Genomic DNA, 24,780 nt, shown 5'->3' with positions numbered 1-24,780 from the left:
CCATGGGTTTATACTGATACCTCAGATTCCGATCTCACATCATAGAGTTCAGTTTAGCCTCCCTCCTTTTCTTATTTATAGTTTTTTTCTCCAGCAATAGAAACCCAGCTCTCATTATCTATTATTTCTTCACTTCTAGTATACACGTAAAACAGTTTAAATTTTTTACCCATTTCTCCCCTCACCCCTGGAGAAAGACTTTTGTGTATACGGAGGATAATGTATCATGGAACAATACTGCTACACAAAAAGATACACTCAGAAATATCACTTCCGCATCTGTGCTACCCCATTTCCTTTCCCCTTTCTACCTGAAAAAAAATTGAAAGGTCTTTTATCCACTTTCAGCCATTAGAAAATGTCAACCTAAAAAGTTTTATTTTTGATAACTGGAAAGCACTAAGTTTTCGAGGGTATCTGTAACTGTCCCTGATGAGAATTTCTCAAGGTTTAATGGTAACTTATTTAAGCTGATATTCTTTTGTAACAGGGAAGAGCTAAATCGGACTCCACGTTGGATCTGTTTCTTGGACTTTAACCTTTGCATTTTGTTGCCTTTGTTATTATAATCACACATAATGGCCTGCCTCAGGGAACTCTGCCCACCTGTCAGTTGGCTGCAAGAAAAAAGAAACTAACACATCCTCTCAATGGGGCTGATCATTCCAGGAGATGTTTTGCAAGACTGATGGCCCTTTTACTTTACTTCCTCACTGCTTCTCCTTCTCTGATTCTATAAAAGAAACTGGCATCCAGACCCCGATAAGATGGTTTTTCAGAGACACTAGTCTGCCATCTTCTCGGTCTGCTGGCTTTCCGAATATTCCTTTGCCTCAACACCTCGTCTCCGATTCATTGGCCTGTCATGTGGCGAGCAGAGGGAACTTGGACTTGGTAACACTTTCACTTTGACCTTAGGACATTGGCAAATGTAGCAATTTATCTGTGAAGTTACTTAAGCAAATCTCTAGCTTTGATCAACCAAAAAAATTCTAGGCCCACCTGTGTCTTTCTTCCAGCTCTTAATATTTTCTAATCCTATCCATCTCATCATCTGTCTCCTGAATTGTCAGCCAAGGAGTGAACACACAATAAAGTATTTGAAAATTTAACTGGTGTTGAGAATAGTGGGATGTCAGATGCTCGATTTACTTACTTTCTGTTGAGGCTGTCATCCCGCAATTGCTGCAGTGTTACTTTGATCATTATTTTTAGTTCTTATGCTTAGCGAGTTCTTATCCTGTTTGTGAGATTTGTTGAATTCCCTGAGTGTCTCCAAGACCACTCTTCATTTGACTTCAGATTTATCTTTTTTATTCTCTCTTGGACAGGACATCTCCGTTTTGAGAGTTTACTTGACAGCCCTTCAGATCAATCCAATGTATATTTTCCCCACCTTTTAGCACATACTAATCTCTTTCTTTGTACTTTATTTGCATAGCAGTGATCACATTTGAAATTAAATGCTTAACTGAAAGGTCAAAGAGGGGCAGGAGTCATTTGTTTTATTCACTAAAACTTAGGTTGTACTTCTTAAGTTCCTGGCTCAACCTTATCTCAGTAGGTAATCTTGCTTTCTATTTTGGATGGAAAGCAAAAAAAACAAAAAACAAAACACTTTGGAGGGCAGGAGAATTCAGAAACAATTCAGCATAACAGCTTTGCATACAGAAGAAAAACTCAGAGCCACCAGTGTTACCTCTGTGTTTGCTACTTGATATTCCTAGTGGGGGACCACAAGTCATCAGGAAGGAGTGCTCAGTGTGCTTTATTTAAGAGATAGTACTGAATAAACTATTTAAAGTATATATTTGATATGTAAGGGTCCAACAATTTAAAAAACATGAAAATTTTATTCTTTTATGGTATCTTCCATTTTTATATTTTGTTTTGGTGTATTCTCTGGACAATAAATGACATTTTTGTATTAGTTCCTCACTGGCTGTGCCTTTTCAGGTTCCTTAGGTTCTTCCTTTTTCCCCTCAGAATATTTGTGGTGCACAGGGTCATCTTAGTCCTTTGGTAATTGAATCTTTTCTCTTGGATTCAATACTACTTTGTTGATTACTCCTAGATCCTTATCTGTGCCAGATCTCCTATATCCACCTGCCTACTGCCTATATCTCTGCTTCAGTATTTCCACAGGCACGTTAAATTAAAGGTGACTAAAACTGAATTTGTAATCTCTTTTTCTGCTGGCTTTTTCACGCAGCTTCTCCTTGAGTCAGAACCTGTAACAGCCATCTTTAGCTCCTCCCTCCTCTTTATTTCCACTTTCTAACTGGTCTCCCTGTCTCAACTCCCTCTTCCACATCACAGCCATCAGAATGAGTCCTGACTATAGAATATGACAGCCTAAAGTTCCTTAGTGTCTTCCCATTGAGTTTACAGTCCTTAGTGTTACATTTGTTACAAGGCCTGTTGGGATGTACTTCTGCAGCTTCTCTTTTTATTTTACCCTTTCCCTATTCCACAAATGGTACTGTTGAGCCACATCAAAGCCAGCTTTATGTGCAGCATCAACAGCCTTGCTGATACCCTGTTTCTTCTCTGGAAACATCTTTCCCCACTTTCTTTCCTGGTCATCCTTCAAGCTTGAACTCAGATGTTTCTTTCTCGGGGACTCAGTCTCCCATCTTCTCAGCAAGCAGCGTCTTCTCCATCCCCCGTGGCACCTTGTATACACATTTATCTAGTGTTATAAGCCTCTCCTTGAGTCCTTAAGGAGGAAGAAGGACCTATTTTTGACCTCTGCAGCACTTAGCATAAATGTCTGGATTGAATAAATGAATGGATTGTTTTTAAAATTACAGCCATGAGGATGGTAAATTTTAACTGGCTATATACCCAGTGAATATTGAGGAGTTAAGATTTTCCTTCATTTGGAGAACACTGGCTTTATTCCGTCTTGGATTTGGTCTTCTCCCAGTTATAGGTTCATCCCTTCTTGTCCGTTCTTGTGTTCTCCTGTCTTTTCCCCACTTGATCTGTAATCAGCCCTAAAGGACAGTGAAACTGCCTAGAATTAGGATCTTAAGTTTTGGCAGGAAGCCCTTCAGAGTTGGTGATCTGAGTAGTGTCTTTGCCAGCTGGAGCTTAGAACAAAGAAACCAAACAAACCCTTGGCACTCTCTGAAATGCAGCTTTTTGCTTTTTCAGAAATTGTGATTCTGGTCAGTTGACACTGACTTAGAAGTGTATGTAGAACTCAGAGTCCAGTGGCCAGGATTACAGTTCCTCTGGATGCCTCCAGTGCTTCACTAATTACTGAATTTGCAGCCTGTTTGGAATTGAAATTACAGTCTAATAGAATTTTGGAGCTGGACAGGACTTTTTACTTGAGATAATGTCATACCATTCTCTAAATGAGGAACACTAAGGTTACTTACCTAGTTAATGGCAGATTTGGGCTGTGATCTTGATATTTCTGGCTTAGTTCATTTTCTGTTTAACAACATCTTTCATAGTTATAGGGAATGATAGTGCTGTAATCATTCTTAGAGGAGTGACACTTTTTTACTTGCGGTCTCCCCACAAGCCTAAATGTTTTGGGAATGAGACTATTCATTTACCAGAAAATCCTTCTGCCAGTTTTGCATTCTGCTTTTTTTTACCAGTAAGAAAAATGACAAGTAAGCAATTTTACAATAAGGATGATGTTTCAAAAATTATTTGAGTAAGTAGTAGATGAACATAATAGAACATTACAAAAGGGCTCACAGTGAAAATGTAAGATTCCCTACCTCCCTGCCCCAATTTCTCTTTCTCCACCCCAGAGGCCACTTGTTTTTTTAGGTATTCTATCAAAGGAAATCCCCTTTCTCCTTTTTCTAAAGTATCGAAATTTTAGCATTAAAATCTAAAGTATCAAAATTTCGAAAGTATCACATTTAGTAGTACTAAAAGTTTTTTATATCCATTTTAGCCTTCAGTTTCTGAGTGATTTAATAAGAATCTCCTCTCACCACCTCCCAACATTTTATGTTCACTTTCAAACATAGCAAAGTTGAAAGAATTACAGTGGGTGCTTGAATCCCGTCAAGTAAGATTCTACTATTATATTTTACTGTATTTGTATTCTCAGTTCCTTCAGAACTCCTCATAAAGTCTGCCTAGTTATATAAACAGCCATGGATAGAATTTTGCTGCTTTTGCCACTGAAGGAAACCAAAGGCCTGAGAGTGGAGAGAGATGGAATGGTCCACAGTTTAAACTAGTAACACTTTTGTCTCTGTGTGTGTGTTTTAAGCGATTAGGATCAACAAGGCATAACAACTTATTTATATTATGGATTCAGTTGCTTTAGAGCACAGGTTAAGAGCCTAACTGACCACCCTTTTTGATGTTTCATTCTCTCGGCTTCTTTCTTGCGCATTGGTCTCCCTTCTGATAAATCAAGCTAATAAGGCTGCGTTTGGCTTTAATAGAGAAGGGAGCTATTGTATTACCCATTTTGGGGAAGCCATTGAGTTGGTTGAGTTGTGTACTTTTATGAAGAAACATTAATTTTGATTGGAATGCTGAGAACAATTGTTTTAGTATTTTTATTTTTCCTTATATAAACAAAATAATCTAAATTTCTCTTATTGTACTCCTAGAAGCTTGTACATTAAGACCTTATTCTATAAATCCCTTACTAACAGGAAACTTTTTTATAATTAACAATAAAACATAAAAGAATCTTAAATATTACTTGATTTTTCCTAAAAGCAAAGTTAAAAATAGATACTTGAAGTTTCAAGTGGGATTTGATGAATGTGGCTTAAAATATTTTGGCAGTTTATTCTGACTGGGAATGGAGAAAGGAAAGCAAAAAAAAAAAACCTAATGAAAAAATATTACCCATAATCCCTTCACTTTGAGGATGATTTGTGTTAACATTTTGTATATCCTTTTAGCCTTTCTTTTCATATTCACATTTAAACAAAGGATAACAATATACAAGCCATTTCATAATCTGCTTTTCCTCCCTTCACATTAAATGAATTTCCTCATTTTGATTCATATTCTTTTACTAAATGGTAAATTGGCCATTAAAACCATATGGAGGATGATAAATTTTCATTCCAAAGAATATGTTATGGAGGTCCTCTCTGGTTATCAGATCACTTTCAGTTTGCACTGATAGGAAAGGAATTAAAAGGGTAGTGAAGCAGTGCTGCTCGTTTAAGAAGTAGATCAAGGCAAGACAAGCTTAAAGCCATGCAAGCAGTTCTCATTTTTAATAAGTCAGCTAAGATTGGACAAACTGGCAATCGCAGATATTTTTATCCTGTATATTTTAGTAGGACTCTTGATGTTTAGCAGAATTACTCATATCATCACTGTGTCACATTGATGGAGGTATATTTTAAAATACATAAATGCTGGTCAATTTTTTAAAAAAACAAAACAGCTTTGTTTCCAGCAGAGGTCTCATTAAAAGGAGGTTTTGCTGCACTTGACTGAAAGATTGAAACAAAACGCTGGTTGACAGTTCTTATCTATGGGAGTGAACAGAGGGATCCTTTCTCTCCCTCTCTTATTCATCTGGCAGGAAAGTTAATCTAGTTGCTTTGTATTTAGGGAAGCAGGCTTTCTTTATAGGGATTCCTTTTCTAAAGTGGCATTAATGTTCGATTAAAGTTGCTGTGGGAAAGGAGAAATGGGCCCAGGGCCCCTTGGTGGACATGTTCTCATGATGGTAGTGACAGCAGTGCCGTAGAAAACAAACCTTATTTGTGGAGTAGACATTGATAAGGCTGGGTTGACAGGTGATGTCCTGGAAGCATCGTGCTCAGCATTCTCACTTCTACCTTACCTTGTGATGCTTCTGAAAAAGCCTTTAAACAAATTGTAGCTATATATGTTCAGGAACCCCAATTACAGAAAATGGTAACATTAAAAGAGATTGAATTACTTTAAGCCTCCAAGAGCAATTAACTCAATTTATAAGAAATTTACTTTGAATTCTTTAGTGTCTATCTCCTAGATAGTGATTTATTTCTCTCTTTAGTAAAAAGTTCTTGACAGCAGAAGAACCTGAACTACACTGACATTTGAGCACCTCTGTTGGAGCTTGCATCACTTTTATTTTAAGGCAGTTCTCAGGGAGTTTGGAATTGTTTATTTGTTTTTCCTTTTTGTTTCTTTTGTGTGTGGCATGGGCATGTGTGCATGATATGTATGTTAGAAAAGCCTTTTTTTTTTCTTCAGGGTTATAAACAAAGCTTGAAGATAATTCTGTAGTAAAATTGAAACTAGGTGGAGCAGTAATGTTTTAACTGATACTGAAGCAGCCATTGACCAAACCTATCAAATGGTCTTATCTGTTTTCCTGTGATACATGTATTTATAATTACTGAGTTCAGAGGTATTTGACGTTTCCTTCCTTTGCACAACGTTAAGGAATACTTTTAAATGTTTTATGTGTTGTTCGTTAGATATTTTAAAATACTATTCCAACTTCTGTTCATTTCTATCTGATGTTAAGTATAAAGTTGCAGAATTAGCTTGAACACTGATTTCAGCTGGCATGAAATGAATATAGAGTGGCATCTATCCAAATTAAGTTAAAAACAAAGGAAGTTCCTGTGTGTAATTTCCTGTCTCTTACAACAAAAACAAAAGCAAGCAAAAAACCTTCTGTAATTATTAAGCTCTTTTTAGAGTATCTAATATTGAAAGTATGAATTTTGGTTTTTTACTGTGCTAAATTGTTTGCTGGCTGTTCTCATTCACTTTATTAGACATTTTCTTAAAAGATAATTATTGTTTTTCTTTTTCTTTATCAGAACACAGCAATGGAGGAAACAGCTATATGGGAACAACACACGGTGACACTTCACAGGGTGAGTTCTGTTGGAGTAAATAATCTGTGTGTAGGTCAGGATACTGGCAGCTTTTGAAAACAATAGAGGAAAGCCAGATGTCAGGAAGCCAGAAGAAAGGGGAAGAACTTTTCTATATTCCTTTGTTTAAAATTAGAGTTGCAATAAATTCTTTATTAAGGTCAAAAGTGAACATGATTACTTTTTCATATATCCTTTTGGTTGTTATTTGTATATTGCTGTTTTTAATCATGACTTAAGAAATTAAGTGGTTTATTTTTAAAAATTTGATCAGATAAAAGGCACTGTATTTTCGTGTAAATTGTAAACTGTTTCAGCTTTTCTGAGTAATATGTATGTATTGTAGGCTTGGGGTTTAAAATTGAACAGGGTCATGCGAGTAATAAAATCTTAAAAGATACTCCTTGATTTGAAACATGCAGAGCCAAGCTCTTGCTTAAGCAATTGCAGATGGGCAGAGAGCAAATCGCAGTGAGCTGGGTAAGACTAAGAGCTTTTTTGGACTTCCCTGGCGATCCAGTGGTTAAGACTCCGCGCTTCCAATGCAGGGGGGAGTGGGTTTGATCCCTGGTTGGGAAACTAAGATCCTGCATGCCACATGGCACTAGAAATAGATGAAAAATTCTGGAATAAGAATTAAATAAATAATAGCTTTAAAAAAAAAAAAAGAGCTTTGTCTGAAATGAGACTGCCCTGAATTTGAATCCTACTGCTGCCTGCTTCCTTTTAGAAATGAGCAAGTGACCAAACCGCCTTTAAAGCATTGGTTTTCAGTGTTAAAAATGGGGCTTGTGCCACCTCATGCTTGACATAAAGTAGTGCCTCCCATAAATCTCTCCTATCCTCCCTTTGAAGAGAGCTGAATCTACTGATTACCCTTCTCCTTAGAGAATGTACAGAAAGAGATTAGAGAATATTTAAATATTTTACACTTACTATTTCTACCAGCCATATCCATTACTAGGAAAATGGAAAGGGGGAAAATCATGTTCCTGAACCACCCTGCACCTGACTGTCTCGTGAATCTTTGAATCTACACATGATAGACAGTGGGTAAATTAATTATTAAAAAACAGTGATTTCAGATAAGACTGTTTTGTGTCTCCCTAAATGGTGAAAGAAATCATTAATAATACTAACCATAACTTTTAATTTATAAAGCTAAGGTATGGCTTGAATTTATTTGAAATGTGCTGATAGCATATTTAAATCAGATTAAACATATACCATCATACCTTATAAATGTTTAATTGGCTGGTTTTTCTAGAATAATTTGGTGTTTTACCACATTACATTTATTTTCTTAATACCTTTATTATTTTTATTGGTATGATTTACACACAGTAAGATTCATCCTTAGTGTACAGTTCTGAGTTTGACAAATGCATTTAGTCATGTAAGTCATATAACCACCACTACAGACAATATAGAACAATTCCATCGCCCTGAAATTGTCCCTTCTGCCATTTGTAGTCAACCCCGTCCGCTTACCCTGAGCACTGAGTAACCACTGATGTGTTTTCTGTTCCTATATGCCTGCTTTTTCTCTCATGTAGGTGAACTCATACAATACATAGCCTTTTGAGACTGGTTTCTTACACTTAGCCTAATGCACTTGAGATTTCTCCGTGATGTACTTATATCAGTAGTTCTTATTGCTGAATAGTATTCCGTTGTATGAATGTAGAATAATTTGCTTATTCATTCTCCAGTCTTGGTACCCTGGGGTGGTTTCCAGTTTTTGGTGATTGTGAATAAATCTCTAGTGTACAGGTTTTTGAATGAACATAGCTTTTCATTTCTCTTGGGTAAATTCCTAGGAATGGAATTGTTCTTAGTTTGTAGTTCTCTAAAGACTAATGATTTTGAATATCTGTTTATGTGCTTATTTGTCATCCATTATTTTCTTTGGTAAAATGTGTTCAAATCTTTTACCCATTTTTAATTAGGTTTTTTGTTTTCTTATATTGACCTTAAAAATGGGTTTACTTGGGATCAACAAAGAATTGCAATTCAGAGTCTGCAGCTACTGCAAGACACAGTGCAAGACTCCAGCAAAAATAGAACTCTTTTATAGAGGGGAAAAGGAAGTTGGGAGGGCTGTAGTAAACAGAGTCCATTGGAGGATTTGAGAGTCCAGAGTGTAGTGGTTTTTCATTGGCTGAATTGTGACAGTCTGTCATTGGCTGAGTTCTTGGCAGGCAAGAAGAGGAAGTCTTTCTTCTTGCAGGGCTCTGCTAACAGCACAGTGCATGAGTGCTCCCCCTTCTGGCCTCCCAACTCTATTTTTTTTTTCTTCACTTTTCTTTTTTTTTTTGCAGTTCGCGGGCCTCACTTTTCTTTTTTTTACGGTTGCGGAGCACAGGCTCCGGACGCGCAGGCTCACTGGCCGTGGCTCACGGGCCCAGCAGCTCTACGGCATGTGGGATCCTCCCGGACTGGGACACGAACCTGCGTCCCCCTTATCAGCAGGCGGACTCTCAACCACTGCGCCACCAGGGAAGCCCCCAACTCTATTTTAATTGAGGTTTCTGTTTATTAATTTTTATACTTACTGTTTTTTTAAACTGTGGTAAAATACACATAACAAAATTTGCCATCTGTCCAGTTCCTTTGTCCATTTTTAAATTGGGTTTTATCTGTTGAATTGTAGGAGTTTTTATATATTCTGGTCATTAACCCCTTATCAGATAATATGACTCATAAATGTTTTTTTTCCCATTCCATGGATTATCTTTGTACTCTGTTAATGTGTCCCTTGGTGCACAGAAGTTGTTACTGAGTTTTGAATATCTTCTGGATACAAGTTCTTTAATAGGTATTGTTTTGCAAATATTTTTCCCAGTCTGTGGCTTGCCTTTTTCCTTCTCTTAACAGTGTCTTTTGCAGAGTATAAGTTTCAAATTTTGATAAAGTCCAATTTGTTCGTTTTTGCTTTTATTGATTTTGCTTTTGGTTTTGTATCTGAGAAGTCTGCCAAACTTAAGGTCCCAAATATCTTTCCTGTTGTTTTCTTCTGGAAGGTTTTGTTTTGTTTTTGTTTTGTTTTAATTAAATTTTGTATGTATTAAGATTTCTTTTTAGGGGATTTTTTTTTAATACGGATGTCCAATTTTTTGAACAACCATTTATGAAAAGGTTATCCTTTCTTCATTTAATTGCTTTCTCCCTTTGTCAAAAATCAGTGACCATATATGTGTCGGTCTTTCCCTAGTCACTTCTATTGATCGGTGTGTCTATCCTTTGCCAGTTACTTCTGCCTTGATTATTGTAGCTTTATATTAAGTTGGAAATAAGGTAGTGTGAATCTTCCAAACTTACTATTATTATTTTTAATTATTTTGACTAGTTTCTTTGTCTCTGTATATAAACTTTAGAATAAGTTTGTCAAATTAAAAAAATCTGCCAGGATTTTTCATTGGGATTGCATTGAATCTACAGATTAATTTGGGGAGAATTGACATTTTAACGGTATTGAGTATTCCAAACTGAATGTGATGTATCTCTTCATTACGGTTTTGTAGTTTCCGGCATACAGATTCTACACATGTTTTGTTAGATTTCTACTCAAGTATATTTTTTATGTTTCCTCATGCAATTGTAAACGGTATTTTTTTAAATTTCAGTTTTTGATTGTCTATTAATATGTAGAAATACAATTGATTTTTGTTTTTTTTTAAATAGTGAACTTTAAGTTTTCTAGGAACTCCTTTGGTAGATTCTTTGGCATTTTTCTATGCAGTCATCTCATCTGTGAAGAGAGGCAGTTTTATTTCTTCGTTTTTGATCTATATGCTGTTCATTTCTTTTTTTTGCCTTATTGTACTTGCTAGGACTTCCAGGATGTTGTTGAATAGGGACAGTAAGCAGGCATCCTTGCCTTATTCCAAATTTTAAATGAAAGCATTCTTTCACTATTATGTATGATGTTAGCAGTAAGTTTTTTGTAGATGCCCTTTATGAGGTTAAGGAAGTTCCCTTGTATTTCTGTTTTGCTATTTACTAGGTTGAAGAAGTTCCCTTTTATACTTAACTTTGCTAAGAGGCTTTTTTTTTTTTTTTTAAATCATGAATAGATGCTGGATTTTGCCAGTGCTTTTTTGGTAAGTATTGATTGAGGTTATCATATGAGTTTTCTTTTTGGTCTGTTGGTATGGTCAGTTTCTTGCTTTTTGGATGTTGAAGAGCCTTTCATTCCCAAGATAAATTCTACCTAGTTGTGATGTATTATTCATTTTATATATTGCCGGATTGATTTGCTAATGTTTTATGAAGATATTTGTTTCTGTGTTCATGAGGAATATTGGTTAGTACTTTTTCCTTGTGTTTTTATTGGTTTTGGAGTAAGGAAAGCTACCAGTCTCAAAACAAGCAGCTGGGAAGTATTCTTCCCTATTGTGTTCTGTGGTAGAGTTTGTGTACAACTGAAGGTATTTCTCCCTTAAATGTTTGGTAGAATTCACCAGTGTAGCCATCTGGTTCTGGAGTTTTCTTTGTGAGAAAGCTTTTAACTATAAATTAATTTAATTTTATATAGGACTATTCAGGTTATGTATTTTTTCTTTGTTAGCTTTTGGAGATTTATTTGGTAACTTTGGTAGTTTGTATCTTTCAAAGTATTAGTTCCTTTTATCTAAATTGTCAAATTTATAGACATAAAATTATTCATGGCATTCTCTTATCTTAATATTTTAGGATCTGTAATGGTGGCCCATTTTCATTTATAATATTGGTAATTTGTGTCTTCTCTTATTTCTTGGTCAACCTGGCTAGAGGTTTAACAATTTTTTTTTTTTTTTTGTGGTACGCGGGCCTCTCAGTGTTGTGGCCTCTCCCGTTGCGGAGCACAGGCTCCGGACGCGCAGGCTCAGCGGCCATGGCTCGCAGGCCTAGTCGCTCCATGGCATGTGGGATCTTCCCGGACTGGGGCACGAACCCGTGTCCTCTGCATCGGCAGGCGGACTCTCAACCACTGCGCCACCAGGGAAGTCCGAGGTTTAACAATTTTATTGACCTTTTCAAAATACCAGCTTTTCTTTTCATTGATATTTTTTATTTTCTGCTTTGTATTTCACTGATTTCTGCTCTTATTTTAATGTTTCTTCTGCTTACATTGGGTTTAAGTTGCTCTTCTTTTTATGATTTCTTAAGGTAGAAGCTAGATCATTTGGGACCATAGGTGTAATTTGACCGTATCACATTACATTTGTTTTTTCCTAATACCTTCTTAGTTTTTAAATAAGGAAAATAAAATAAGACACTTAAATTAGCTAAAGTACGTTTCTCCTTTCTACAGTTTTGCCTGGTTTTGTCAGTTGTGGGGAAATGTTAGGTTATTTACTACAGAACTTAGGCAAAGCAGGAAAAGACTCTGAATGTTGAGAAAACAGAATCTGATTTTTTGAATGTGTTAAAAGTGTCACACCAACTCATCATGGTAGTTGTAATACTCAGGCAAGTCTGGACCTCCTGTCTAGAAAGAAGGTCAGTGTAAACTCCATTCTGTAGCTGGGCTCTTCTTGTGCTTCAGTTTTCTTTTGCCCTGAGGGAGGGGGGTACTAGCCCAGAAAAATGTCATCAAAAGATACATGGAGATAAGATGAGTATATAGTTCATAATTCTTTGGTTTTCAAACATGTTAACTATTGTGCTGGAAACACAGAGCTGTGTTGCCTCTGGGCCTCATCAGAGAGGGACTATGACAGAATGGAAGTCCTCAACAACCGTCCCTCCGGGAATCGTTTTTGAAGGTTTTTAAAAATGGACCTGTCATTGTAAGCCCAGAAACTTAAGCCAAAGCATCATTCAGTTGACTTCATTTTCCGAGGCTGCAGAACTGTGCTTTCAGGTATCTTTCCTTTGGTATTCTGAGTTGTTACAGAATAAAACTTAGACTGTCTAGAGCACTGTCAGCAAACTTGTGCTGTAAAGAACCAGACGATAAATACATACTTCAGGCCTTGCAGGCCATAAATCTCTGTCACAACTTCTCAACTCTGTAGCTGTATTGCAGAAGCAACTGTAGAGAGTAGGTTAACAAATGGGTGTGGCTATGTTCCAGTAAAACTTTATTTACAACAATGGGCAGCTAGCTGGATTTAGCCTGCAGGCCATAGTTTGCTGACCGCTGATCTAGTGTAGTAGCTCTCAAGGTTTATTGTAAAGAGGAATCAACTGGATCATGCCCAACTACCAGAGATTCTGATTCATTTGGTCTGGGATGGGACCCCGTAATATGTATGTTTAAAAATGCATGTTTGAAATGGAGGGCCATGTCCTCTGGCATCACATTTTTAAGAAACGCTGACAAAGGAATGAGAGAAAGTTATTCTCCTTGAGGTGAGCCAAATGAGCTTTTGGAATAGTAGTAAGTGACCGAGATAATTTGAGACTATAGGCTTTTGGCAATAACCTGGAGTTACAGATATTGTGTCTTGCCAGATAAGGGCTTAGTGTACTTAGTTATGCCCAGTAAAACTTATTTTCACAGGAGGCCAATCTATTCAACAAAGTCTTAGGAGATCAAATAGCAGCATGGTCTAGTAGCAATATAATGCAAACCACAATGTAATTAAAATTTTCCTAGTCTTCACATTGAAAAATGTAAAATATGGGTGAATTTTATGATAGATCTCATTTAACTCAGTATATCCAAAATGTTGTCATTTTCAACATGTAATATTTAAAAATTGGTATACCGTACTTTGCTTTTTCTCCCCATACTGAGTCTTAAAAAACTGATGTACATCTTGTAATTTCAGCACCTTTCAGGTAAGACTAGCCACATTTTAAGTGCTCAGTAGTTGTGTGTATAGTGGCTATAGTATTGGCAAGTGCAGGTCTGCAGCTTGAGATGGTAGTTGCATCCAGAGGGTCTTGTGTTCCACCCCTCCCACCCATGATATACCCACAACTTTCTTTAGTTTCAGATGTTCTCCCTTAGAAAATGCACATATTTTTATAATTCTTTGAGAAATGAATAAATACTCAGGAATGAGTTGGTCATCTCTATTTTTCTATTTTCTGAAAAAAAATTACATGAAAGATTAAGTGAATATTTCTGTATTAAAGAATTAAAGGGTTGAGAGAAGTTAGAGAGAGGCTTGGCCAAGATGGCAGAGTAGGAAGACCCTGAGCTCACCTCTTTTCACGGGTACACCAAAATTAACAACTGTTTACGGAGGAATTATTGATGAGCAAGACTGGAGGCATAAAGGTCTACAGCTAAAGATAGTAAGAAGGAACCACAGTGAGATGGGTAGGATGGGTGGAGTCATGGTCAAGACCCATACCCCCAGGTAGGTGACCCACAAATGGGAGGATAATTACAATTGCAGAGGTTCTCCCCAAGGAGTGAGGGGTCTGAGCCCCACATCAGGTTCCCCAGCCCAGGGGTCCTGCACCAGGAAGACGTGTCCCCAGAATGTTTGGCTTTGAAGGCCAGCAGGGCTCACTTTCTGAAGACCCAGAGGACTATGAGAAATAGACACTCCACTCTTAAAGGGTGCACATAAAATTTCACATCCTCTGGGACCCAAGGCAGAAGCAGTAATTTGAAAGGAACCTGTATCAGACCCATCATCTGATCTTGGAGAGCCTCCTGGAGAGGCAGGAGACAACTGGAGTGCACCCGAGGAACATAGACATTGGCAGCAGACATTAGGGGAGCTCATTCTACCACATGGACACTGGTGCTGGCAAGAGTCATTGTGGAACCCTCCCTCTAGCTCATCAGCACCAGGACCCACAGGGCCTTGCAGCCAGACACCCTAGGACCTGGCTTCACCCACTTGTGAGTTGGCACTAGCCCTGGGGCCAGCTTCACACACCAGTGGGCATACACCAGTCCCAGCACCCCCTGGGCCTCAGCCCCATTCATCAGTGGTTCCACACCAGCTCTGGGACTCCTGGGCTCTGCATCCAGAGACCCCAGGACCTGCCTTTGCCCACCAGTTGGCCAATACTAGCCCTAGAACCTGGCTTCACTCACTGGTGGGTGGGCATCAGCCCCGGGATCCCCTGGGCCCCATCCCCACCCACCGTGTGACACCAGCCCCAGGACTCCTTGGACCCCTCAGAATGACTATCATCAAAAAGTCTACAAATAACAAGTGGTGAGGATGTGGAGAAATATGGGAACCCTAGTACACTGGTGAGAATGTAAATTAGGGCAGGCACTATGGAAAAGAGTATGGAGGTTCCTCAAAAAACTAAAAATAGAACTGCCATATGATCAAGCAGTTCCACTTCTGGGTATATATTCGAAGAAAACAAAAACACTAATTTGTAAAGATACATGCACCCCAGTGTTCATAGCAGCATTATTTACAATAACCAAGATATGAAAGCAACCTAAGTGTTGATCAACAGATGAATGGATAAAGAAGATGTGGTACATATATATATAATGGAATATTACTCAGCCATATAGAAGAATAAAATAAGGTCATTTGCAGCAACATGGGTGGACCTAGAGGGTATTATGCTTATTAGACAGAAAAAGACAATGTATGTTATCATGGATATGCAGAATCTAAAAAAATAAACTAGTGAATATAACAAAAAAGAAACAGACTCACAGATATAGAGAACAAACTAGTAGTTACCAGTGGGGAGAGGGAAGGGGGGAGGTTCAGGATAGGGGTAGGGGGTTAAGAGATACAAACTACTATTTATAAAATAAATAAGCTACAGGGATATATTATATAGGACGGGAATATAGCCAGTATTTTATAGTAACTATAAAAGTATAATCTATAAAAACTTGTATCACTATGTTGTATACCTGAAACTAATATTGTATTATAAATCAACTATACTAAACAATATGTTGTACACCTAAAACTAAAAAAAAAAAATCAAATGGTGAAAGTACGTTGAAAGCAAGGAATCTAGTTAAGAGATCATCTAAGGGCAAGCAGCTAAGTGTTTCAAATAGGGAGGGGATTCAATAGGAAGTAAACTTGGAACAAGGGTGCCAAGACAATGCAGTGACGGAAAGAGTAGTCTTAACCGATGGTACTGGGACAACTGGTCAACAGCGTGGAAAGTAATGAATTTTGACTCCTACTTCACAGCAAGAACAAAAATTAACCTAAGATGGATCATAGACCTAAATGTAAGTGCTAAAACTATAAAACTTTTAGAAGAAAACACAGGAATAAATCTTTATGACCTTGGGTTGGGCAATGGTTTCTTAGATATGATCTTGAAAATAAAAGCAACAGAAGAGAAAACAGGTAAAATTGGACCACATCGAAATTTAAAACTTTTGTGTTTCAAAGGAAACCAAGAAACTCTCAACAAGAAAGTGAAAGGATAACCCACAGAATGAGAAAGTATTTGCAAGTTACATATCTGATAAGGGACTTGTATCCAGAATATAGAAATTTAGTAGTAAAAAAGCAAATAATTCAGTTTTTTTAAATGGACTGAAGATTTGAAAAACATTTCTCCAAGGAAGATACAGAACTGTTTAATAAACGTATGAAAAGATGCTCAACAGTACTGACCATCAGGGAAATATATGTCAAAAATGACAGTGAGATACCCTGTCACACCCTCTAGAATGGTTGTAATCACAAAAGCAGGCAATGATAGGTGTTGATGAGGATGTGGATGTTGGCTGGTGGAGCCAACTGTGGTAAACTAAGTAAGGTATTCCTCAAAAGGTAAACATATGTAGAATTACCACATGGCCCAGCAGTTCCACTCCTAGGCATATACCCAAGAGAAGTGGAGACAAATACCGACATGATAACTTACTAAACATGGTTGTTCATAGCAGCATGACTCATGATAGCCTGAAAGTGTAAAGAACCCACATGCCCATTAACTGATGAATGGTGAATAAGGAAAATGTGGTATATCCATATTATGGAATATTGTTCAACAGTGAAAAGAAATGAAGTACTGATACATGCCGTGACATGGATGAACCTTGAAAACGTTACCCTAACTCGAAGAAGGCAGTCACAAAGGACCATTATTGTATAATTCCATTTATATGAAATGGTCAGAACAGGTGAATAGACAGAAAGATTAGTGGTTTTTAGGATGCGGGAATTCAGGGATGATGGCTAAAGGGTAGGGAATTTCATTTTAGGGTGATGAAAATTTTATGCAGTTGATTGTGATGATGGTTGCACAACTCTGAACATACAAAAAACATAGAATTGTACATTTTGAAGAGTGAATTTACGATAGGTTAATTTACATGTCAATAAAGCTATTCTAAGAAAAGGGCCCAGGGAAGGGGAATCCTACATATCTGTTGAGTAGCTCCAGGCAAGTGTATGGTGGGTAGAAGGTAAGCATTTACACTGAGGTAAGCATGTAAGCTAAGCTAGGCTTGTTTTATCTGGTTGAAGGCCATTGTGTACATTTATAGAGTGTATTATGAATGTTTCAAATCCTTTATTTTATTTAATTCTCTGTGAAATAGGGGTTAATAACCACATGGAATAAACTGAGTCTCAGAAGGGTCTAGTGAAATGTCCCAAAGAGGTACATCTTGAACGCAGGTCTCTGGACTCATCATATAATGCTCTTTTCACTTACATGTAAAATTTAATTTTAAATATTAGAAATACTTATGGAATATAATATCTGAAATTCAGAACTCATAATTCTACCACATAAGCTACATATATATGTAACAAAATTAATAAAAAGTAGTAACCTTGTTAAGGAAGGAGCCAGAATTTTGGCTTTTTGTTTGTTTTTTTTAAGTTTAGAACATTGGTGGTGAGGTCAGTTTTGTGGAGAAAATGACAGTTTGGAGAAGGGCAATTGGAGGTGTCCTTTAAGAAGCTGGGAATAGGAAAGTGGAATAAGAATTAGAAATGAAAGCTATAATTTTGGAAACAGAGCCACAAGAGTGAGTAACCAACGGGCTGATGAAGGACACAGAGGTAAAAAAGAACCAGTCTAACAGTCGTAGACATTTAAACAACATTTTGAGAACTACCAGGGTACAGTGGAAAAACTGTAGGGGTCTTGTGACTTCTGAACTAGTTGGGGCTTACCACTAACTGATTTTGAACAGGCCTTTCAGATCTCTTGGGACCTCATAGAATTAAAATGTTATCAGAGTTGATAAAATCCTAATCTCTGACCAAGTCCACAGAGAAGTCCTACATAAGGTCTAGTTGGCAGGTAGTGGAGTGGCACATAGGATTCCAGGCCTCCTGAATTCATTTGTAGAAAGGAAGTTGAACAAATGATTGTCGAGGAACCATTTGAAAAAATTGGATCCATCCATTAAAAAAAATTTTGATCGCCGTGTTCACTGTGAAAACACACGACTAGAACAGTTTCCATAGAATGTTGAGGGTAGATTGGAAGAAGAAGGGGAGAGGAGTGAAACTGTATAAGGTGAGAAAAGTTAGAATTAAGTTAGTTGGTTGTAGAAATTTGGCATGAAAAACAGGAGAAAAAAAGGCAGCGGGGAGAATCTTTAACCAGAGAATTGGGCATATTTGAAGGAAACAGAAAAATCTTTGGAGGAGAGGTTATTCATATTATGCAGTTATATTTCTGCAAATGAATCAACAGTCAACCTTCAGGAATTTTTTCCCCTTTTTAAAAACTCTTTTAAGGAATCAAGAAATACTATAACAGATAAGTAGGCAAACCTTTTCTGTAAAAGGTCAGATAGTAAATAGTTTCAGCTTTGTTGACCATGTGTTCCCTGTTGCAAGTACTCAGTGCAAAAGCAGTTACAATGAAATGTAAAGGAATGGGCATGGCTAGTGTCCAGTGAAACTGGGGAAATAACTGAACAGATTCCAGGCCTCTTGTTTATCATAAACTCAGTTTCACTACCAGGCACAGGTAGAAATACATATTATTGTTGCTTATGGCTGCCTGTGATGTCGAAAGGACAAAATATGATGAAAGTAAAATTCTTTGATGCATTTAATTCCATCCAAAAGCTATAATCGTGTGTGTGTGCACATACAGGTCAATGAGATCATATTATACTGCTTTAAACTACTTCTCCCGGGCATTCCCTGGTGGCACAGTGGTTGGGAGTCCGCCTGCCGATGCAGGGGACACGGGTTCGTGCCCCGGTCCGGGAGGATCCCACATGCCGCAGAGCGGCTGGGCCCGTGAGCCATGGCCGCTGAGCCTGCGTGTCCGGAGCCTGTGCTCCGCAACGGGAGAAGCCACAACAGTGAGAGGCCCGCATACAGCAAAAAAAAAAAAAAAAAAAAAAAAAAAAAAAAAAAAAAAAAAAACTACTTCTCCCATCACCATAATAAAAACCATTATCTTGGACATTTTCTCATGTAAACATATAAAAATCAACTATATTTTGACACACCTACAATTTTCTTATGGTAAAGATATATGGAAAAAATGGATTATTTTCCATTTCTTTTGAAAATCCCTCTGAAAAGCACCATGTTAGTCTTTTGTAAATCCAGTACAGAGCATACGATTGCCTCAATAATAATAATTCTACTACTGTCAATTTTGATTACTGGAAACAGTGTTAAAAATTTTTAACTATTCCTCTATTCTATCCTGTTCCTCTCCCCATGTAAAGAAATGGTTTTACTCTGTGTAGACCATATAGCTATTATATAATTTAACCTTTCTCCCTTTAATCCACATTTAATCCTGTAAGTAGGTGTATATTTAATGCTGTAAGTAGGTGTATATTTAATGCTTATCACCAGTCCTTTCCATGTGCCTCTTGTCATTTTGATTGTCAGAAAGTTATTTTCTATTAGGAAAGGATCATGAAAAACAGTGTTCCCTGTGTTTTTCTTTTATGTTTATTAGCTTTTCTGTGCCCTTTTATACTTGAAGATTAGCTTTACTGGATATAAAATTCATGGCTCATTGTTTCCCTTGAGTATCTTAACGATGTTATTTTTGGCATAATGTGTTGCTACCCAAGTGTGATGATAATCTAATTTATATTTCTTTTAAAATTATAGCTCTTTTTGCCGAGATGCCAAAGAATCTTCTGCCTTAAAATCTAGTCATTTTATTTGAATATATTTTGGCATTTCCTCTGAATTGATATTCTCAGGTATCTACAGTGATTTGTGTCCTTTGAGTATACAGTTTCAATTATATATATAAATATATGGAAGGATATGTAAAATACATATATCAGGAAAGTTCTTTATTTAATTTTAGTTTTACTATTTTTTTTCTCCTACTTCAATTCAGTCTTTAGGTATTCCTACTATCCATATGTTGTATCTCTTTTGCCTGTCTTCATATTTGTAATTTTCTCTCAAATCCTTTTTAAAAAATCTCCTGAAACATTTCTTTTTTGTTTTATAAAAGATTTACCTTTTTTACTTTCTGTTTCTTTCATGGTATTATGTTTATTTGTGTTCCTGTCTAAAATGGCTTTTGAAAATTTCTAATTAACTCTTGAATTCTGTCAGCCTCATTTCTGAATTCTTAAAATTCTTTTTTTTTTAGTTTTTGAATTTTATTTTTTATACAGCAGGTTATTAGTTATCTGTTTATACATATTAGTGTATACATGTCAATCCCAATCTCCCAATTCATCCCACCACCACCACCACCACCACTTTACCCCCTTGCTGTCCATATGTTTGTTCTCTACATCTGTGTCTCTATTTCTGCCCTGCAAACCAGTTTATCTGTACCATTTTATTAGGTTCCACATATATGCGTTAATATACGATATTTGTTTTTCTCTTTCTGACTTACTTCACTCTGTATGACAGTCTCTAGATCCATCCACGTCTCTACAAATGACCCAATTTCATTCCTTTTTATGGCTGAGTAATATTCCATTGTCTATATGTACCACATCTTCTTTATCCATTTGTCTGTTAATGGGCATTTAGGTTGTTTCCATGACCTGGCTATTGTAAATAGTGCTGCAGTGAACATTGGGGTGCATGTGTCTTTTTGAATTATGGTTTTCTCTGGGTATATGCCCAGTAGTGGGATGGCTGGGTCATACGGTAATTCTATTTTAGCTTTTTAAGGAACGTCCATACTGTTCTCCATAGTGGCTGTATCAATTTACATTCCCACCAACAGTGCAAGAGGGTTCCCTGTTCTCCACACCCTCTCCAGCATTTGTTGTTTGTAGATTTTCTCATGATGCCCGTTCTAACTGGTGTGAGGTGATACCGCATTGTAGTTTAGACTTGCATTTCTTAATAATTAGTGATGTTGAGCAGCTTTTCACATGCTTCTTGGCCATCTGTATGTCTTCTTCGGAGAAATGTCTATTTAGGTCTTCTCCCCATTTCTTGATTGGGTTGTTTGTTTTTTTAATATTGAGCTGCATGAGCTGTTTATATATTTTGGAGATTAATCCTTTGTCCGTTGATTCGTTTGCAAATATTTTCTCCCATTCTGAGGGTTGTCTTTTCATCTTGTTTGTAGTTTCCTTTGCTTTGCAAAAGCTTTGAAGTTTCATTAGGTCCCATTTGTTTATTTTTGTTTTTATTTCTGTTACTCTAGGAGGTGGATCAAAAAAGATCTTGCTGTGATTTATGTCAAAGAGAGTTCTTCCTATGTTTTCCTCTAAGAGTTTTATAGTGTCCAGTCTTACATTTAGGTCTCTAATCCATTTTTAGTTTATTTTTGTATATGGTGTTAGGGAGTGTCCTAATTTCATTCTTTTACATGTAGCTGTCCAGTTTTCCCAGCACCACTTATTGAAGAGACTGTCTTTTCTCCATTGTATATCCTTGCCTCCTTTGTCATAGATTAGTTGACCATAGGTACATGGGTTTATCTCTGGGCTTTCTATCCTCTTCCACTGATCTATATTTCTGTTTTTTTGCCAGTACCATATTGTATTTTTTTTTAATTTTTTAATTTAATTTAATTTATTTATTTATGGCTGCGTTGGGTCTTCATTGCTGAGTGAGGGCTTTCTCTAGTTGAGGCAAGTGGGGGCCACTCTTCGTTGCGGTGCACGGGCTTCTCGTTGTGGTGGCTTCTCTTGTTGTGGAGCATGGGCTCGAGGTGTGCGGGCTCAGTAGCTGTGGCTCGCGGGCTCTAGAGCGCAGGCTCTGTAGTTGTGGCACGCACCGGCTTAGTTGCTCCTTAGCATGTGGGATCTTCCTGGACCAGGGCTCGAACCCGTGTCCCCTGCATTGGCAGGTGGATTCTTAACCACTGTGCCACCAGGGGAGTCCCCATATTGTCTTGATTACTGTAGCTTTGTAGTATAGTCTGAAGTCAGGGAGTCTGATTCCTCCAGCTCTGATTTTTTTTCCTCAAGACTGCTTTGGCTATTCGGGGTCTTTTGTGTCTGCATACAAATTTTAAGATTTTTTGTTCTAGTTCTGTAAAAAATGCCACTGGTAATTTGATAGGGATTGCATTGAATCTGTGGATTGCTTTGGGTAGTATAGTCATTTTCACAATATTGATTCTTCCAATCCAAGAACATGGTATATCTCTCCATCTGTTTGTGTCATCTTTGATTTCTTTCATCAGTGTGTTACAGTTTTCTGAGTACAGGTATTTTACCTCCTTAGGTAGGTTTATTCCTAGGTATTTTATTCTTTTTGTTGCAATGGTGAATGGGATTGTTTCCTTAATTTCTCTTTCTAATCTTTTGTTGTTAGTGTATAGAAATGCAAGAGATTTCTGTACATTAATTTTGTATCCTGCAACTTTACCAAATTCATTGATTAGCTCTAGTAGTTTCCTGGTGGCATCTTTAGGATTCTCTATGTATAATATCATGTCATCTGCAAGCAGTGACAGTTTTACTTCTTCTTTTCCAATTTGTATTGCTTTTCTTTCTTTTTCTTCTCTGATTGCCATGGGTAAGACTTCCAAAACTGTTGAATAATAGTGGCGAGAGTGGACATCCTTGTCTTGTAGGAATCTAGAGGAAATGATTTCAGTTTTTCACCATTGAGAATGATGTTTGCTGTGAGTTTGTCGTATATGGCCTTTATTATGTTGAGGTAGGTTCCCTCTATATCCACTTTCTGGAGAGTTTTTATCATAAATGGGTGTTGAATTTTGTCAAAAGCTTTCTCTGCATCTATTGAGATGATCATATGGTTTTTATTCTTCAGTTTGTTCATATGGTGTATCACATTGATTGATTTGCGTATATTGAAGAATCCTTGCATCCCTGGGATAAATCCACCTTGATCATGGTATATGATCCTGTTTGCTAGTATTTTGTTGAGAATTTTTGCATCTATATTCATCAGTGATATTTGTCTATAATTTTCTTTTTTTGTGGTATCTGTCTGGTTTTGGTATAAGGGTGATGGTGGCCTCATAGAATGAGTTTGGGAGTGTTCCTTCCTCTGCAATTTTTTGGAAGAGTTTGAGAAGAATGGGTGTTAGCTCTTCTCTAAATGTTTGGTAGAATTCATCTGTGAAGACGTCTGGTCCTGGACTTTTGTTTGTTGGAAGATTTTTAATCACGGTTTCAATTTCATTACTTGTGATTGGTCTGTTCATATTTTCTATTTCTTCCTGGTTCAGTCTTGGAAGGTTATACCTTTCTAAGAATTTGTCCATTTCTTCCAGGTTGTCCATTTTATTGGCATAGAGTTGCTTGTAGTAGTCTCTTAGGATGCTTTGTATTTCTGCAGAATTTGTTGTAACTTTTCCTTTTTCATTTCTAATTTTATTGATTTGAGTCCTCTCCCTCTTCTTCTTGATGAGTCTGGCTAAAGGTTTATCAATTTTGTTTATCTTCTCAAAGAACCAGCTTTTAGTTTTATTGATCTTTGCTCTTGTTTTCTTTGTTTCTATTTCATTTGTTTCTGATCTGATCTTCATGATTTCTTTCCTTCTGCTAACTTTTGGTTTTGTTTGTTTTTCTTTCTCTAGTTCCTTTAAGTGTAAGGTTAGGTTGTTTATTTGAGATGTTTCTTGTTTCTTGAGGTAGGCTTGTATAGCTATAAACTTCCCTCTTAGAACTGCTTTTGCTGCATCCCATAGGTTGTGGATTGTCATGTTTTCATTGTCATTTGTCTCGAGGTATTTTTTGATTTTCTCTTTGATTTCTTCAGTGATCTCTTTGTTATTTAATAACGTATTGTTTAGCCTCCATGTGTTTGTGTTTTTTATGTTTTTTTCCCTTGTAATTCTTTTCTAATCTCATAGTGTTGTGGTCAGAAAAGATGCTTGATATGATTTCAGTTTTCTTAAATTTACTGAGGCTTGATTTTTGATCCAAGATGTGATCTATCCTGGAGAATTTTCTGTGCGCACTTGAGAAGAAAGTGTAATCTGCTGTTTTTGGATGGAATATCCTATAAATATCAATTAAATCTATTTGGTCTACTGTGTCATTTAAAGCTTCTGTTTCCTTATTTATTTTCATTTTGGATGATCTGTCCATTGGTGTGAGGTCTTAAAGTCCCCCACTATTATTGTGTTACTGTCGATTTCCTCTTTTATAGCTGTTAGCAGTTGCCTTACGTATTGAGGTGCTCCTATGTTGGGTGCATATATATTTTTAATTGTTATATCTTCTTCTTGGATTGATCCCTTGATCATTATGTAGTGTCCCTTCTTGTTTCTTGTAACATTCTTTATTTTAAAGTCTGTTTTATCTGATATGAGTATTGCTACTCCAGCTTTCTTTTTTTTTCATTTCAGTTATTGTATTGTTCATCTCTGTTCTTTAATTCTTCCAGGTGTTTGTTCTTTAATTCTTCTAGGTCTTTGTCAGACATTTCTTGCATCTTCTCGATCTCTGCCTCCAGTCTTTTTCTGAGGTTCTGGATCATCTTCACTGTCATTATTCTGAATTCTTTTTCTGGAAGGTTGCCTATCTCCACTTCATTTAGTTGTTTTTATGGTGTTTTATCTTGTTCCTTCATCTGGTACAAAGTCCTCTGCCTTTTCATTTTGTCTATCTTTCTGTGATTGTCTAAAATTCTTATTTATATTCTTTCATGTCCTGTGTATTTTTGTAATGCCTTTTCACTTGTTTTATAATAGTAACAGT

At 36.9% G+C, this 24,780-nt stretch overlaps 1 protein-coding gene across 2 annotated transcripts in view; it reads left to right on the top strand.

Annotated features, from left to right (window-relative positions):
* Positions 1 to 24,780, top strand: part of TJP1 (tight junction protein 1) — a 255,927-nt gene that overhangs the window by 160,094 nt on the left and 71,053 nt on the right. For both annotated transcript variants that reach the window (XM_065871831.1, XM_065871830.1), the window contains exon 3: positions 6,774 to 6,830. In XM_065871831.1, coding sequence (XP_065727903.1) covers positions 6,774 to 6,830 — 57 coding nt within the window. The remainder of the gene's footprint in view (positions 1 to 6,773; positions 6,831 to 24,780) is intronic.

The sequence above is a fragment of the Phocoena phocoena genome, chromosome 2 (assembly GCF_963924675.1).
Source record: "Phocoena phocoena chromosome 2, mPhoPho1.1, whole genome shotgun sequence".
Classification (NCBI taxonomy): domain Eukaryota; kingdom Metazoa; phylum Chordata; class Mammalia; order Artiodactyla; family Phocoenidae; genus Phocoena; species Phocoena phocoena.
Note: the sequence above shows the minus strand (reverse complement) of the source record. Positions and strands in the feature narration are given on the sequence as shown.